This window comes from Dreissena polymorpha, chromosome 2 (genome assembly GCF_020536995.1).
Source record: "Dreissena polymorpha isolate Duluth1 chromosome 2, UMN_Dpol_1.0, whole genome shotgun sequence".
NCBI lineage: Eukaryota > Metazoa > Mollusca > Bivalvia > Myida > Dreissenidae > Dreissena > Dreissena polymorpha.
The window spans coordinates 27,550,504-27,569,375 of record NC_068356.1 but is presented as its reverse complement, the minus strand read 5'-3'; the positions used below and the strand labels follow the sequence as shown (position 1 = coordinate 27,569,375).

The window sequence follows — 18,872 nt, the reverse complement described above, 5'->3', positions numbered from 1 at the left end:
AATTTTATTACAAATCATTAAAATTAATATCTTAAAGCAGTTCTTACTAACCATGAATTCTTTAAGAATTGCAGAATGAAATTCAGTGACTTAATGACTATACTATGTGGGGTTATCAATTAACGGATCCTTCTATGATTTCATCTACACAGATAATTGTAATATGCTAATTGCAATGCGTGTCTTAAAGCAAAAAAGCTATAAAAATGTTACAATTGCAAATTCAAAAATACAAATTTTCTACTCATATTATAATATATTATACATTATCAAAACTATGAGTTACCTGGATCTGAAAAAGACAACACGAAAAGCATTGACATATGGAAAGATAGGACAATTAAACAAATCACAAGTCATACAAAAATGTCAAACACGTTTTATAGCATCTGATATAGTCAGCACAGAAAATATGGAAAACAGCCAAAGGAATGTATTATTATGTTTTGTCCTAGGTGGTAATGAAAAGTTAATTAGACTCTTATGTAATGAAGGAAAGAACAAACACAATGTTATTGATTGAAAAAAGGGCATAAATAACAAGATGTGTGTTTGTCAGAAACACAATGCCCCCTATAGCGCCGCTTTGAAATAAAATATCAATATATCATTTGGCAGGTTTAGAAATTAGCTCCCTTTTAAAGCTTATTAATTCCCTTGAATTGTATTTTTTACTTTTACCTTGAAGGTCGACCTTGACCTTAAAATTTGTTTTTGATTATATCCTTTTAATAAATATTTCTTCCCTTGTGAAAATGATCTGTACCTGCCAAATGATATAAAATAGAAATTATATCCCTTTAAAGCTTGTGACTTCCCTTGGATTTTGTTTTTGACCTTTGACCTTGAAGGATGACCTTGACCTTTCACCACTCAAAATGTGCAGCTTTATGAGATACACTTGCATGCAAAATATCAATTTGCTATCTTCAATATTGCAAAAGTAATGGCCAATGCACCATACGAGGGGCATAAAAATGAGTGCCAAAATCTCTTACCTGGCCCCACTCCAACCCCCATAACTTTTGACCCAGGGGTTAGATGATAATTCCAAATAGTGCAGGGTCGCACATATGCTCATAGCTACCACGTGTGTAAGTTTCAAGGTTATAGTGCTTATAGTGTAGGAGGAGATAGTGGCCAGGACGAACGGACAGGCAGACGGCGGAGATAACCACAATATCCCCACACTTTTCAAAAAGCGTCGGGATAAAAATTTCCGTTTGTAATGAAAAATACGTAAACCCCACACCCACACAAATCATGTTCTTACATTATCGCTGTCTATTGCCAAAACAGTGACAGTATTGTATCCTGGACTGACAGTCTCATTGACAAATTCTTCATATCCGTTGTCTGGTATAAATTGTGGAGTTCCTTGGTTTACAATTACGTCCACAGTCAGCGTCTGAGTGGCTGATTTGGTGCGGTAGACTGGATCGTAGGCGATCACACTCAACTGAAGTATCAACAATCATAAACACTGTTATCACATGTTTTTTAATTCCTTACTGCCTCTGTCTATATAACAAAGTTTGTTAAGTTTTTTTTAATCATGAAAAGTAGATTTTATTATTTTTTAATAAACATGTTTTAACTTATCTTTTTAAGAGACACTGGAGAAAATTTAATAATTGCTTGCTTGCAAAGGTAAATTGTGAATGTTATTTTCAACAAAGACAGTCATTTTACGATGCATACTTTAAATTATTGTTTAGCACACAGACTACAAATATCTACAAGTTATATTCCTTTTATTAAATAGATTATAAATATTTGTAACTTTTTAGTTGAAAACAAATTTTCATGTTGTTCTACCCACCACATATTGGTTCCTGTTGTCAAATCCACTTCCTCGGATGCTCCGGACCAGTGTAATTGCTCCAGTGGTTCTATTCACTGCAAACATGTACTCTGCTGGCGAAATGCCAACCAGCTCATACTGGAGTGTCACCTTCAAAACAAAATCATATATATTTTATGCAAAATACGATACAATGATTTACAAATAACAGCTGTGTAGGTAAAATAAACAATCCATATTTTGATTAGGATTTCAATCCAGACATCATTCATGTGTGGTCATGAACATGGCCAATATAAAGCATCAACTAGCACTTGTAGTTAATCATTATGAGCAGCCAACTACATTAATGCATATGTTACTTACATTGGTTGTCAGATCATCATCCTGTGCAACCAGGGTGTGGACAATCGTGTTTGCCGTTGCAGTTTCTTGCAGAGCAGGTATCAATGTTCCGTTCGTGAAATACGGTCTGCTGTCAGTGTCCACATCGATGATAACGCTGGCAGCTCGCACCTTCGGATTGACCCTTCGCTCGTCACTAGCGAGGATTTGGAACTGGAAAACAGAAGCAACAGTACTGGCCAGCTGCAACATTTTTTTATTATATTTTTTTATCAGCAAATGTACAATGAATTATATTTTTATGCAAATGAAATAAACCACAACAACAATAGAATGATTAAGAATTGTTTACTTGTCATTTAACAATTATAACAATATGTTAAATGTTTGCAAAAGTAATGAGAACAACATTTTTTTAATAAGCTAAGTTTATAATCCGGGCCTTATTTTGCAAAAGTCTTACAAAAGTTACCTACAAGAAAAGCATTATAGTTGTAATATAATTACTGAGAATTGTGTCTTTGGTGGATTGACAAGAGAGGATCTCAGGAATATTTCACCATCTGCTGGATCCACAAAGAAGTAGTCAAGGTCTGCAGTATTTCCATTCAGGCTGTACAGCAGAACGTCCTGAAATCAACAGTGTAACCATAGGCTCAATCTCACTGACATAGACTGGGGTTTGGCCATTCATGTTGATTGTTCACCATACTTTTACCATTAATAATTCATGTGTTATTCAGTCATCAACATAAAAGGATTCCATCAAAGTGTCCCTTTTTCTTGCAAAAATTTAGAAAAACTTCAAAATTTAGGAAACAAAGCTAATATGAATTTACATTTGAACAAAACAGCATCAATTGAAAAACACCAACACAGCGCCTCAGATAGCTGTAAATCCTTACCCCATCAATATCGATTGCTGTTGTGTCGATGAGCAGGTTACCAACTGGGAATGTTTCATGAACCTGCCTGTAGTACGGGTCCAGTGAGAAAACTGGACCTTGGCCCGCGTTACGAAGGACAATCACAGTGACGTCCCCTATTGCTACATAGACTGGTTCACCAGTGTCGTAAGCTCTCACTTGGAACTGCACATACAGAAAAAAAACATTCTACAGTATATATAATGGTTCCAATTTAAAATAAGATTAATATTCGTTGAACAACAACAGTAACACAAATTATCAGAACTAATTTTTTTTACCAGAAATCCACACTTTTAAATGGAAAGACTTCTTATTAACCATTAATGACACATTTGCAAAATATACTTGACTTAAAGCTACACTTAAACAAAATAAAAACACAACACAATTTTAACTCTGGAACACCTGCATCATGGAAAAATGAGTCTTAAGTTTAAGTCAGCAAGCATAGCTCCAAAGCAGCCTGCTTTCCACTGTATGGTCACTGAAGGTTGTGTAGTCCCATTAGCAAATAGAGTAGCCCCTAATCAGACATTGTAATTGATGAAACTGGTGTTGAGTTATACTGGCCGTATATGTAAAAAGACCCTTTTTCGCATGAAGCGGGTCAAAACTTTACAAAAGGGACTAGACGTACATAGTACTGTTCATCCAGGTAGTTGAAGAGAGACTTGACTAGAGTGATGGTTCCATCAGTTCTGTTCAGTGAGAAGAACTCTGGTGATGGATTGACCAACTCGTACACTGTGGGACCCTGCAGTCAAAAATAAGTGTGTAATGTACATATAAGCCTCACTCTTGGAACACCAGGGTTTATGCATGTGCATAAATTGTCATCTGAGATTAGCCTGTGCAGTCTGAACAGAATCAGGGATGATGATTTCCTCCTAACTGAATATTGCTTTGTAAATGAAAAAATACTATATTGCTGGAAGTGACGTTCCTGATTAAACTGTGTGAACAGCACAGGAAAACGGGGACGACACTTTAGGCGAATGCATTCAGTCCAAATATCTCTGAGTGCAGCTCATACACTTTAAATAATTTGTGTTTTTTCCATTCTGTGATGGAAGAATAATGTTTATTTTATATTTATAATTGTACAAAATATAGACAATACATTAAAAAAATGATTTTATATTATTCAAACCAAGTTGCTTGTTTACTGGTGTTTTTTATCAGATTTCCCTTCATAAACACTAACACTATTAAAAACCAATACATACTATTGGTGAGTCATCTGTAGAGGCAATGCGACCAACAACTGAGCTCACGTTTGCCTTTTCATCGATTTGGAAAATAAACCTGTTGGCTGTGTTGTACACAAATTTTGGAGGGAAGCTGTCGCGGATAATTATGATCCTTATATCGGCGTTCACACAACGTGCAGGGATGCCATTGTCACAGGCCTGCAGAGTGAGCTGTAAAACAACAATAAAATAATTAATGCATGACTGTGTGTCAAGTATCCTTCCAGATTAGCCTGTGCAGTCAACGCAGGCTAACCAGGGAGAGCCCTTTCCGCCTAAACTGGATTTTTGCTAAGAAGAGACTTCCTTTAAACAAAAATACCATAAAAAGCATGAATTAAGTTAAGTTATTAAGGAATAATGTTAACCATACCAGGAAGTCGGTGATGTTTGTGTTGAGGACAGTCTGGGTGAGGTAGATCTGGCCAGTCTTATCATCGATCTGAAAGTAGTTTGAGGCCCCAGACTGGAGGGCGCGGTTCACTTGCTCACCCACAATGCCGTATGTGATTTCGTCCTGAAAACAGGTGCATATACACACTATTGGAATACTATCATACACAATAACACTTTAAGATAAGAGATAGGGACTTCTTTGTGATAAGGTTGGTCACTTAATAAAAGAACCAAGCACATTTAGTTCTACAAGTCAAACAATATGAATATCTAAAGACTTTTATCAAATTCTAATCAATTATTCATTGTCACCAGATGATTGAGCTAAGTGGAAATAATTGCTGCACTGCGAATATTAAGTTTGGACATCTTTTTTTAGGTGACACTACACTTACATTGTCTGTTCTGTCTGTTGCCTGCACCTGGGTAACTGGCCGTGTGAAGGGTGGGTGGTCCTCACGCATCGGAACATCGTTGGAAGTAAAGGTCCACTGCGGGGGTCCCTGGTTACGCAAAACCTCAATCAGCACAGTCTTGAAGGCAGTGTTACGCTCACGACCGGCCTGGTAAGCCTTGATTGTCATCTGAAGTAAATATATAACACCATAAAAAGTGTTCTTTCAAAAAGCCATAAATGCAGAGTACATCTTTTTTTAATTAAATAACCTCAACTAACTGGTTCTGACCACGAAAAAGATTGTTTTTGTTATGATCTTCCAAAGTATTTCAATTTAAAAATAGACAAGAGAATCTAAAATTTGAAAAATATGCTAAACATACCTCAAATCGAGTCATGTTTCTGAATCCAGTCTTGAGATTGTTCTGTATGTAGAGGCCCAGTGAGGTTCGTGACGCTCGGCGAATATTGAAGTAATATGCACCCAAAGAAGTTCCGATCAATTCAAAGACCAGAGACTCATTTGCCTGTTACAACGTTAACAAAATATAACTTTTATGTAAAAGTCACATATACAATTTGACAATTTTCAATATCAGACCCTTGATCACACTTTTAAAAATTGTTGTACTTGTACTCAACAGCAATGTGCAAAGTAGTAGTAAACAAAGAAAACCAGCAATTGAGTGTAATTATTGTAAAATCTTCAACAAGAGCTCTCATGACATATGCCCCCTATAAACGCTTTGATAGAAGTTATAGCATTTTTCGAAACCTAAACGCAGATTTCAAAACCTTAACGCGGACCCCAAGTTCAAGGTCACAGGGATCAAAATTTGTGTGCGTATGGAAAGGCCTTGTCCATATAAACATGCATAGCAAATATGAAGGTTATATCTCAATAAACATAGAAGTTATGAGCATTTTTTGAAACCTAAACGCAGATTTTGAAACCTAAACGCGGACCCTAAGTTCAATGTCAAGGTCACAGGGGTAAAAAAAAGTGTGCGTATGGAAAGGCCTTGTCCATATACACATGCATACCAAATATGAAGGTTATATCAAAAGGGACATAGAAGTTATGAGCATTTTTCGAAACCTAAACTCAAAGTGTGACGGAAAGACGGACAGATGGACAAACGGACAGATGGACAGTCCAATCACTATATGCTCCCTTTTCTTCGAAAGGGGGCATACAAAGGTTTCATGTTAAAAAAATGAAAACCAAGGCATGAGGGATGGTTTACCATTAAATCTGCATCAGAAGCATCTATTCTCTGGTTAATGGTTGTCAAGTTTGAGTCGACAGCCATTGTTTCTAGGATAGTGAGGCTCAAAGCTGTCGGTGGCACAAACACTGTGGGGCTATCACGCGTGACACTGATGATCACAGTCGACTGAGCGGTTTTTGCCAACGGTACGAAATTATCTGATGCCGTTACAGTGATCTGGAAAAAAGATTAACAAATACTACAGATAAATGATCATGAAATCCAGTTCCATCCAAAAAATCTATTATCTGAGAAGAAAGATTGATGAGAAGACAACACCACTCTTTAAATCATGCATTCTATGTATTTTTAGTTATTTGCATTCAAGAGTATTTTCTTACAAGCATCATTCATCAAACACAGAATGCATTTCAATTCTTAGGGGAATGAAATTTTTGAAAACGCCAATTCCTGCTTTACAGACGTTGGTTTATTCAATAAAAATCTTTCTTCCTAAATTGTACTCTATCACATCAGCTCAATTTCTGCAGTAATTAGAATATATGTTTTTTATTTTGAAAACAATTAACAAACTGGCTTTTTAACATACACTGTATTGTATGCGCTGTAGTGGATCTGTCAACAGATTTCCTTTCAGGTATATGATTCCAGAAATAGGGTCCACATCAAAGTAGGTCACATCTTGGCCAGATGAAGAGTATGTCATTCTGTCCTGGACACCGAAAAAACATCCGACATTTACAAGAACAAAAAAAGACAAAATTGATAAACACTACCTTATGAGGAAGGTATGAAAACATTTCATATAAAATTATAATTATAAATACTGAACAATATATGCATTGCTCATTTAAAACACTGCATGATTGTATCAAATCAGACATACTTCAAAATGGAGCAAATGGTTAGCAGCATTTTTTAAATCTAAATAAATGGAAAATACTCCATAAAACTATTATTTTTTTACAATTTACTGAAAAGTAAATTATAAACTTAAAATAAATCACCTAATAAAATCTAGCATACCAGAACATCCCTGTCAGTTGCTGTGACTTGACCAATGGAGGTGTACACTCCTGTGGTTTCATCAATGTTGAGGAGGTAGTTTCCTGCGTTAGAAAACACTGGTCCAAACTGGTTCCTATCCACGTTCACTACCACTGTCGCCAATACTGGTCGCTCTGGGTAGCGGGAGTCATAGGCCGCCACAGATATCTGCAAACAAGTATCAGACATAGAGCATATTCAAAAAGATTTCCTTCCCATATCATGACCTAGGCGGGTCATTGTGACTTGCACCAGTACTTCTAGATGTTTATTATGAACAACAATGTACGAGTATACAAGATATACTACCAGGAAGGCAAGATAAATTGTACATGGAATTCGATAAGAAAAGTATTAAGCCTATCAAAGAGGCATGACAGAATTGCTAATAACGCTTAAATAATGCTTTATTTGTATATGTGTTATTATACATTTAAAAGCAAGGTCAAATGGGCTCACTTACATTGTACTGGAAGACATTCCTCTGTGACATGTTGAAGGATTTTGCAGAGATGATTGTGCCATCGTCCAGGAGAGTGAAGTAGCCACTGCCTCCACTAGTGATTCCATTCAGTTGGTACATAATAGACCCCTGCAGATGAAATTCAGCTTTACAGTCATGCATAAATTAAGTAAAATCACAAACAACACCACTATCTTTTTTTTAAATGATATTTTTATTGACTTAACTATTATTCATACCTTAATGCTGCTTAAAAATATGCATGCAAAATCTGAATGAAATGGCCTTAAAATCAGCATCCAATAACAAAAGTTAATTGTTTATCATGGAAAGCGCAGGCTTATCTGGGATGACACTTTACGCACATGCATTAAACCCATTTTTTCCACAATAAATTTCATGTGACAATGGGCTTACTTGCTGATCATCCACCTGGTCCTGGTCACGGGCTGCCACTCGAGCTACATTGAGACCAATGTTCATGTTCTCGTTAATGGTGGCCAAGATCAGGTTGCCTACACCATTGGTGATTGTGGGAAGGAAGTCGTCATAATTGACATTAATGGTGATTGTGCCTGTGCCAGTTTTCTCAGGTATACGCATATCTCTGGCAGTGACAACAGTCTGTGGAATGAATGAAATACAGCTTGATTTTATGTTTTACATATGTTTTACATGAATGTATTATCATTCAGACAATTTTCAACAAATTAAACATAACTATTAGATTTTTACTCCAAAAGGTCTTATTAATATCCAAACAATCACACCAAGCTTATCAAGCAGATATACAATTTTTATATATTCAATTAATTCGTATAGTAATATTTTTCTATTCTAGCAGAGAATTTTTGTGTACAATCCTCTATGAAACGCGACCTTAAATACCCACAAGATAAGTTTGAGCATTAAACTTATTTAAGTTGATTGCAAATTATTTTCTACGTACGGTAAATGTTCGTGTCATGTTATTGCGCAGTCTGTTGCCATCGGATAGCCATATTCCACTATCGTAGTTGTCCATGTAGAAAATTGCTGGCACTCCTGCACCCGAGATTTTATACTGTAGTAAGTCCTGAAATGAAACAAAGTGTAATATTAACTGCTTCAAATACAGTATGTTGCTTAATTGCTCTGAAAGGGGTTTTCATCTGCCCATCTTTTCATATAAGTAAAAATATAAATCTTGTTTTGTCCTGTACTAGATTCCTTATTAAAACCTTCTTCATTGAAACATACCTGAATTATAGCCTGGCTATGGTTTTGTGACATACAAATGTACAGACAAACTAACAGATAAATGTGTCCACTTTTTTTGGTTCTCTGTACTTACCCCATCATTATCAAAGTTGTTTCCATTGTTGACCTGATGGACAACCTTGGCAGCATCATGGTAGTCAAAGATCGTCACCGTAGCAGATTGCACAGTGGGTGCAAAGATATTACGAATCACATTGACAACAAAGTTGACAAACACTTTCTTGTCCGGGAAATTTGAATCATAGGCTTGAATCCTCAGCTGTAGATGAAATAAAGATAAGACTTAAACAATACAAACAATAGTAATTAAAGCAATTTGTATAAAGATGGTCTTGTTCAAAATACAGAAATGCAAGGTATACAGGTATCCTGTTGATTACTTGTTTCATTCAACACGCAGAATTGCGAATTGTATACACAATAATCATAATCAGGAACTAGCTTATACAATTATCATACCACATATTGTGTTGTAGGATACGTCCGGACACTTTTCCTCAGGACAACCTTTGCCCTCCCATTCTCATTGGAGACATTAAAGAAGTCTGGTGCATCAAGGTTGCCTACGATACTGTACACCATAAAACCCTGAAATTACAATTACTTGGCTGCATAAACAGAGCATTGAAGACTACAGTATTTATCCTGACTAGCAATACTAACTCTGGAGCGGTTCACATTAAAAAAGTGTCAAGTTTGATAACTGCATATCCTGCTACTTGCATGGAGGCTATCAACATGTTTAGACAGATTGTTGTTGCATTGGAACGCATTTCAAGGCACTTACACTGAAAGAGTCCACATCAGTGGCCCTGATCTCTGTATTCTGTGGGGCCACCTCTGTCCCAACCCCGTGAGTCTCCAGGATGGTTGTTGTATAGTCTGCAGCATTGAAAGTTGGTGGATTGTCAAATGTGATATCAATTGTAACCGTGGCAATGGCACTCTTCTTCAATGGGGAGGGAATAGAGTCTTCAGCATCAACTTGGAACTGGAACAAAAACAAACAAATGTGTTCAGAAACTGTTTAGAAGTAACTAGAAATTTAATTAATTTTCAAGTAAAACCTTATAAGAACATTTACAAGTATAACAACAAACATTAGTTAGTTTTTTTGTGGTTCTTGATTTTCATGTTTTTTCTATACACAACTGAAGGCATGTACAAAATGCGTAATTCTGTGTAGTCAAGTAAATACCTCATAACGATCGTTCACGTTTGCATCATCCAACACGCGGAGAAGAGATATCTCGCCAGTCAAAGTATTGAGGTAGAAAGTTCGGTCGTCATTTGCATCCCAGTTATTTCCCTTCCTATATGTAACGGTATCCTGAAACAAATAATTATTTGATATATAATGTGAAGTTTTGTGAAGAAAGAGAAACTTCTGATTATTTTTATTACAAATCTAAAAACTGAATGAATTTTAATCATGATGACAACTTTTTTTTGTATTGGTACTTTTAAAAGCATTTATACCATTAAACTATGATGTGCTAATAGCAATTATTTAAAGAAGAGTTCTACCCCATCATCATCTGTGGCGTTGATATTGAGGATGATTGATCCAAGACGGCGGGTCTCGTCAATCACTCGTCTGTAGGCGTTACCGTCAGGGTCAATGAAGCGAGGCGTGCTGGGATTCCTATCCACATTGATGGTTACTGTTGCAGTGGCAACATCGTTCGGGTAGAAACTATCATAGGCTATGATTTCAAACTGAAACATGAAGTAAAAAAGTTGGCTTACACAAGTTCACAGTAAGTATATCTGCCTTATACAAAATCAAAAGGTGTAAAATATAGGCATAACAAATTCATATTAATGGAACCATCATGATTTGAGTAATAATGTATTTAAAGAAAACTTTAAATTAATATAACAGTTTAAAACATTGTTAAATGACAGCAAATTATAATTTGCCTTGTGGATATGCAGATTAATTGCATGAATATGATTTTGCCTCTACAAACAACAACCGCTGTCTCCTCACATTGTATCTCTGTGCGTACAACCCATCCTGACTCAAGTCCTTAATCAAGGTTACTGTGCCATTGTTAGCATCAATTCTGAAGAAGGAGTTGGCTGACTCGAAATTGCCTGTCTTTCCATACATAATGACTCCCTGAAAAAAATTCAAAATGCTTAAATATTACAAAAAATTCTTCCTTTATATATATGTTTTTCCTTCAAAAAATAAGTACAATGAGTACTTTAATAGAAAACAACTTGGGCTATTCTAAGCAATGATTTTTTGGTAATAAAATATGTCTTCCCATACATAATAACTCCTTGTTAGTAATATTTATGTATAACATGCTAAAATAGAATAACAATATAGCATCATCCTAGTTTATGACTACTTTATATTTGTTAATATAATCAATTATATGCACAATCATAGATTTAAAAATCATGCACCTTATAATTAATAATATGAATTGTACCATAAAGCAAATGTCGGAATTTATTTTTGGACCATACATGCTGTAGAATAGATGCCGTTGATAATCTTTTCTCATAACAGTTATGTATGACGTACCCTTTGGGTCAAAAGTACAGATACGCCAACAGCTAAAAATAGATATCACAGCGGTGACAAAATTGTTACCGCGGTGACATTTTTGTCACTGCGGTAATAAATTTATCACTGCGGTGATAGTTATTTTGTCACTGCGGTTACAATTTTTTCACAGCGTTCACAAATTATGACTGTTGGTATATTTTTATGCCTGCTGTTACATTTTTTTATTTGGGTCATTTTTCAACCAATCATTTTTGCCTCTACAAACCGAGATTTTTTAAAGAAAATAATTAAATATTTAACAATAAATTTAAATAAAATCAATACGGAAGAATAAAGATATTTAATGAGCTTATTCATGTGTTTGTTCATATGTTTTTGTCCTTTAATGATTTTATTAAGTAAAATAATTTGAAAAAAGAAATATTGACCCCGCAGTAAATGCTATATTCGAAGAAAATGGCGGCGCAATTCGTTCAGAGAGCTAAAGAAATTATTTTATCATGCGGTAGAATTGTACTTGGTGATCAAAGTAGGAATGTTTTGGACGACTCTCTCCTTACCCTTAATTCGTTGTTGCTGAATGTTAGGAGAATGTGCACCGAACATCCGAGGATGGAAGAACTTGCTAACATCATTGTCCGTATGATTGAATCCATAGAGCAACATAAGAAGTGAGTTTTGTTTTAATAAATTGAATTAATGATTATATGATTAATTGTGTTGGCACATATTTAAAGTGACAATGCACATGGGTGTGTGAATAGGTCTGATAAATAGGTCACTGAATATTTTGATTACCATCATTTCAAATATATGGCTAACAGTGTTAATTATGGCTGATACTATGTCTGGATTTTTGTTGGTTTGGGTAGCATTAGTTGCAATAAATCAACCTTCAGCTGTATAACCCGAAGCCGCCATAGCAAAAATCATCAAAGGCTCTGGGAGTATGTTTATATGGACCAGGGTAGCTTATCATTTTATTTCATGAGTGGGGACGATTGAACTTAACCAGTACGTAAAAAAAGAATGGAAAAGCATATACTTTCGTCGTTGCTAAGCATGCAACACCTAACACAAAACGCAACACCTAATAACCCTTTTTTTCCTAAATAATTCCTTAGTATCTGGGGCTTATAGCCTTCTGCCCCCAAAGCCCTGCTTTGTTGATAGTGGTAAACAACTGCGTACAGTTAAAGTTCAGTCTTGCCCATGAGTGAGCATAGATATTATTTTCACTGTTGCGAAGCGCAGAACAATAACTCCATTTGGAGTTGCTTAACTGTTATGTTAAAGATTTGTGGACGTTTTGCGCCAAAGTATTTTCGCATTTTGTTTCGCTCCCAAGGTTTTTCCTCCCTGATCATTTCGCCCCCATTTTTTCAAAATTTGATACTTGTAGTTTTTCATGTCAATTACACTATTGGACATTTAGTGTGTAATGTTATAACATAAATCGCAGATTGTAATCAATAATATGGTTTGATACTTTAGTACACTCAGGTGGTCTGAACAGTTTTCACATGCACTCAGGATGTCCAATCAATCGCTCTGGATCATCTAGCGCTTTTATAGTTCATTTTCTGGATAAGATCGGGTCAGTGTTACATTACATTTTCACTCTCATACATGTATATCAAAATCATGTCAAGCGTTATTTCATTGTCTAGTGTGGTCTACAAAAGTTTAATTACTCATACATGGATCTTTTAAACAAAATAATAATTAACTACATGTACTTGATAAGTTTAAGTTGATATAGATTTATTCTTAGTAAACCAACTTTTTTAAGAGTTTGATAGAGATCGCCAGCTGTTTGTGTTTGTGACAGTTTGTCATATTTATCGGTTTGAGTAAATAAATGGTCAGTTAATCGTTCATTTCAGGGCTCGACATAAACTTTTGAAGCCAGTTGTCTGGTCGCACCAGGGACCAAAATTTCATATGTTCATGTTATGGTACAATTCTGCATTAACATGTTATACAATTTAACAACCGACGTTTAAACATGTGTTCAATTTAGGAACTAATCAGAACACAAAGCCCACTACTTACAACTAATAAAGAAAAAAATGAAATTAAGCATTCTACTAAAACTGAATTAAGAGTGAAGGTAGGTAACAACAATTTTTCATTTCAGAAACTACAGAAGTGAACTGCCAATAACGATTATACAATGATTTAGTGACAATTGTTTTGCTCTATGGGACATATATATCTGAACTAGTTTTATGCAGGTGAAGTGTACCTGAACAGTTTTAAAAGATAACAGTGAAAATAAGGGACATTCTGCTATATACAACACAGGATTAATTTGTACCTGTATTTAAATTAGTATAAACCTGCATTTTAAACATACTGTTCTTTGAGTAGTACATCATAATGTAGCCTAGATATAAGTATACATGTATAAATTTCATAGATAAACAACACACACACTAGGCCACCATGCCACTTTAAAGATTAGAAGATGCAAGATACAACCTTTTATTTATAATGTGTATATAGTACTAATAAAAGTAAAAAATATCTATGTTCATGTTTAGCTATGGACGGACCACAAACTGATTATAACAAAATATCTAATATTAAGCTTTTTTTTCCTGTGTACATGCTATTATTAAGGAAAACCTTGCACATTGCCTTTAAATAACTTTCTTTACCAGACCTGAAAATTGAAATATTAACACACTGACCAACTAAGCAATTTTTGAAAACAGGTTGAAATTTGCAAGCCACAAAGGGATTCCACAGATCTCCCAATTCCTATGAGTGCTCTACTGCAGCTAACCAGGCAGTAAACGGTTCTTCATACATAAGCTTTATAACCAGTTCATAAAACTTGCAGCACAAACACAATGAATTTTAAAACATCTGATATCTTAAGACCCGTCAGGGCTCTAAAAAGACAAAATTAAGACACACATTAATTTTTTGATTGTACATAGTTGGATTCCAGATGATGCTTTTGTAGAGAGCTGGAGTTGCCATTTCAGGTTCTAGGACCACATCTTTTCAAGTTTCAAGTGTTTAACTCTCTTGTTTTATACTGTAAGGCAAAGTCAGGAAATCATATTGCTCACAGGAAACTTGAATGCATTCATGTCTTTCCTTCCAATAGAATATCCTTGATTTCACAACCATTGATGGACTCTGAAAATATAATTTGACTATTGTTAAGGACTCTCTATTATTCCATTACAAATGTTTAAATTAATGTATAAAAACAAATTTAGTTGAACATGATTGTTTACAACTGTTTTACAATTGTTTGTTGAAATGTTTTATGACAATTTACAACATTTTACACTATTTTGAGTGTCAGTAATACAGTCCACCAGAACAATGTATAAAAGAGAGTTGTTTAAAATGTGGCAATCTTATTGAGATAAAATGACTGAATGGATAAATACAAAAAAGATAATATAACTTAAACTAATAAGATATTTTAGAGTAAGCGCAATAAACTCAATGTTGGAAAGTAGAAATTGTTAATTTTTTGGCAAATAGCCATTTGGAAATATGCTTCCCCTGGTTATAGTTAACATGCATACTCAATTTGAACACCATGTCTTATATCTCTGAAAAAATACAGACATAAACTGCCTAATAGAAATTGGAATGTCCTGATTAAAGCTATACTGTTTTACTATTAATTAAAGCTAATGTTTATGTTAATTGTGTCTTTATGTTGCCAAAAATTTGCTCATAATATCATTATAATTATTGTCTTAAACCTAGTTATATCAATTTATTACATACTATTTTATTTTTACTGTGTTTTAATATTGTAGCCGGTATAGTTTAATTGCTTAAGTTTCGTACGGCATTTTTATTTATATCACACAATTTTAGATTATTAATCCTTTAAGTAATGCTGCATAATAGTATCAATCACTCTTATATTTTATCAATTGAATGTACATAAATATGTTTTGTACAACGCCATTGAGTATAATTATATAAATAGGTGTTTAATCAAATTAGCAAGTTTCAAGTTGCAAAGCTAAAACATAGTCCCACACAGATTTAACGCAGGGCTTTGGGATAACAAATAAAACTCGAAACAGGCAGCAACTGGGTAATCCACAACAGGAACAACTAGGCCGAGAAAAAAATTGTTTTCAAAAGCCGACGGACCCTTTTTGTGTGCGGAGCAGACCCTAAGCATTTTATTGCCGTTTGAAATAAAAAGTACTTGTTTTATTTATTTCTTTTTTACATTTTATCATATCTCAAAAACATAATTTGGCCAACTTCTTAGTATATGGAAAGAATGTTATATAGGCAATTGGGAGATTTTTGTCTCTGGATATCTTTGTTTCAGTAGGAATAGCTTGTGTATAAAATAAAAATCATTTAAAAAAGGAAATGCCAACCTACCTACTCTAAATCATATTGAAATATTTGTTTTGCAATATTAGTGGAAACAAACAAATTTTGTACGCACTAGTAAAATTAACATTATTGTGCAGTTTTTAACCACTATTGTCACAATTAATTTAGTCCAAATATTATCAAGATAATGAGTACCGTTTTCAATAATGAGCTATGAAAACAAACACTTAGTTACTACACATGTAATTCTAAAAGGTAAATTGTATACGCACTATTACAATTAACATTACAATGCAGTTTTTAACCACTATTGTCACAATAAGAAAAGAATTCATGTAGTCCAAATATTTTCAAGATAATTATTACCATTTATGATAAAGTGCTATGAACACAAACACTTAGTGACTATACATGTAATCCTTAAAGGTAAATTGTCAACAAGAGACTCTTTTAGTTTGTAAGGAACATAAAAAAATGCATTTTTGTATCCTGCAACATTGTTTGCAAAATTTAAAACAGTCTGACAGAATTTTGACTCCGACTAAACAAACGCATCTCAATTGTCAAAATCTACAATAACAGGAAACAGTTTTGATGCAATGTATTTTACAGTTGAATAGTGTTGTTGAAGATGGATCCTTGTTATACCCCGTTATAAATAAAGGCATAATTTGAATAAATGATTATTCAGGGCCCTCAATCTATCAAATCTGCGGCTGAATTTCGGCCGCAGTCCCCCACCTGAAAAGTATATTTTTTTCCCCTTTTGGTGGGATAAATTCCCCCCGATTAATTTTTTTTATATATTTTAAAGATGTGTATCATGATTATTATATCTCAATTCTATTTCAATTTAATCTTGTTAAACATACTTAATTATGAGAAAAGAAATGAATATAGTGCAAACATGTACAAATGTAATAATTAGAGAGTAGTAAAAAAATCCCCCAAAAATGGAAACGCCGCAAAAATTTCCCCTCATGAGGGTAGCGACCCGCTTCCCCTAAAATGGATTGAGGGCCCTGGATATAAAAACTGGTAGTGGTATCAAATGTTCTTGTCGCCGTGACGTAGTGGATATGGTGTCCACCTAGCGATTATGAGGTCAAGGGTTGGAACCCCTCTGTGGGAGCGTTCTTTAGATCTCCCCCATTGAAACCCAGGAAACAGACTCGAGAGTGTTTCAAATATTCCTTACTTTTAGGCTTTCTATGCAATCGAGCTTAAATAAATAGGTTTTAAAAAAAATTGTTGTCAGGCTGACTGACAGTCTTTCATCTACACATTTTTTTTCAATTTAAACTGTACAGTTGTTTGCTTGAATTTGTTTTCTGCAATTTGGGCCCAATGAATTTACATGTACATGATACCCCACCAATGTCAACATGATTTAACTTAATTTTGACAATGGTACATGTATGTTAAATCACCTGGTTGTCACTATTGTTTCCAAAATTAATTGTATCGCGGGCATCAATTATTATCATGACCATAACAAAGGGTAAACGCAGATCTAGTACTTAATCTAGAATATAATTTAACCAGTATAAACAAGATTATTTACAATAAAGACTTCATTTGTCGATATCGTGATACATAAAAAACAATATCATAGCGTAAGTTCGACACACTTTCTTATAAACTTTATGTAGGAATGTTAATCGATAAATGATTATGTAAGTATACCTTAATTGTCGTCATCCTTGTGTCCGAAGATTAAAATTACCAAACTCATGATCTGAAAAGTTGTTTACAGTATCCATGGAGGCAGACATCTTGAAAACTTCGCAGTAAATATTCGCCGATTTGCCGTTTTGCAAGACGTTGTTTCATTGGTTAGTTCGATTTAGCTCTTATCAAACTGTTTGGGTCAAACAAAGTATCACAACAGTTACAAATATATCACCGCAGTGATAAATTTATTACCGCAGTGACAAAAATGTCACCGCGGTAACAATTTTGTCACCGCTGTGATATCTATTTTAAGCTGTTGGCGTATCTGTACTTTTGACCCAAAGGGTACGTCATAGTTCTGAGCAGAAATTACCAAAGGTCTCTTCCTATTTGTCTAAGTAAATATTACCCTTTTGAATGATTTTAAATATTGACAGTCAAACAGTGATGTCTTTCAGAAACATGTTTTGTGTTATAAAAACTTTTTTCCAGGGAATAAATATAACAATACCAAGAAGAAGAAACACGTGACCAGTACTTACTCTAATGTCTCCGTCACTAGCAGTTGTCTGAACGACAAATGAGCCCGAAAGAGCATTCCTTGTTGTATTGGCAAAGTATGGCAGTGACTGGAATCTAGGAGACTGAATGTTTCGTCTGAATCTAGGAGACTGAATGTTTCGTCTGATTGTTATAGAAACTGTTGCCTGGTCACATTTCCTGAATGCTGCACGATTGTCACAAACTTGCACTTGCACCTGTGTAAGATGAATGGATATATATGTACTTAAATTCCCAGGAATTGTCCCTTTTATAATCTTTTCAATGCTACCACACTGGTGACTTTATATATCAAAGTCAAACACAAACTTTCACACATGCATAATAATATCACCCCATTGGTGAAAAAAGGTACCATGTGCCTTCTTATTTCAATGTCATATGGTACTTTTTTGCACCAATAGGGCAATATATACACAGTTGTTTTTTAAATTCTTGATAAAGCAACATTTCAAACTAAAAATTGAAATAAAAATGATAATTACGTAGCTTTTAGTACGATTATATAATGGCATTTAAAATGTGATCATAAGAACATTAAGTAAGAACTGATCGTTAAAGCTTGGCCAGCAGGTCAAATCAATCTCAACCTCATAGATAACAGGACAAATTAAGGTAATAAAGTAAGTCTCTTCTTAGCGAAAAAACA

At 34.5% G+C, this 18,872-nt stretch overlaps 2 protein-coding genes and 1 long non-coding RNA gene across 3 annotated transcripts in view; all 3 read right to left on the bottom strand.

The window, feature by feature from the left end:
* The window catches only part of LOC127869622 (protocadherin Fat 4-like), a 74,488-nt gene extending 67,429 nt beyond the window's left edge, over nt 1–7,059 (bottom strand). Inside the window, exons 1-12 of the mRNA XM_052412279.1 lie at nt 6,943–7,059; nt 6,369–6,569; nt 5,505–5,648; nt 5,120–5,308; nt 4,702–4,845; nt 4,305–4,499; nt 3,716–3,832; nt 3,055–3,240; nt 2,657–2,779; nt 2,171–2,362; nt 1,823–1,954; nt 1,274–1,459 (exon numbers count right to left, since the gene is read on the bottom strand). Of these exons, the coding sequence (XP_052268239.1) occupies nt 1,274–1,459; nt 1,823–1,954; nt 2,171–2,362; nt 2,657–2,779; nt 3,055–3,240; nt 3,716–3,832; nt 4,305–4,499; nt 4,702–4,845; nt 5,120–5,308; nt 5,505–5,648; nt 6,369–6,569; nt 6,943–7,059 (1,926 nt within the window). The remainder of the gene's footprint in view (nt 1–1,273; nt 1,460–1,822; nt 1,955–2,170; nt 2,363–2,656; nt 2,780–3,054; nt 3,241–3,715; nt 3,833–4,304; nt 4,500–4,701; nt 4,846–5,119; nt 5,309–5,504; nt 5,649–6,368; nt 6,570–6,942) is intronic.
* Nucleotides 7,060–8,113: 1,054 nt separating this feature from the next.
* Nucleotides 8,114–10,225, bottom strand: LOC127869621 (protocadherin Fat 4-like). Its single transcript, XM_052412278.1, has 7 exons — nt 10,208–10,225; nt 9,911–10,114; nt 9,583–9,711; nt 9,197–9,382; nt 8,813–8,938; nt 8,281–8,487; nt 8,114–8,134 (listed from the first exon to the last, which is right to left on the bottom strand). The coding sequence occupies exons 1-7, from the start codon at nt 10,223–10,225 to the stop codon at nt 8,114–8,116; spliced, it is 891 nt and encodes a 296-aa protein (XP_052268238.1).
* Nucleotides 10,226–14,570: 4,345 nt separating this feature from the next.
* On the bottom strand, nt 14,571–18,012 carry LOC127866348 (uncharacterized). Its single transcript, XR_008042966.1, has 2 exons — nt 17,675–18,012; nt 14,571–14,803 (listed from the first exon to the last, which is right to left on the bottom strand). It is a non-coding gene; the product is annotated as an uncharacterized LOC127866348 (long non-coding RNA).
* Nucleotides 18,013–18,872: the final 860 nt, after the last annotated feature.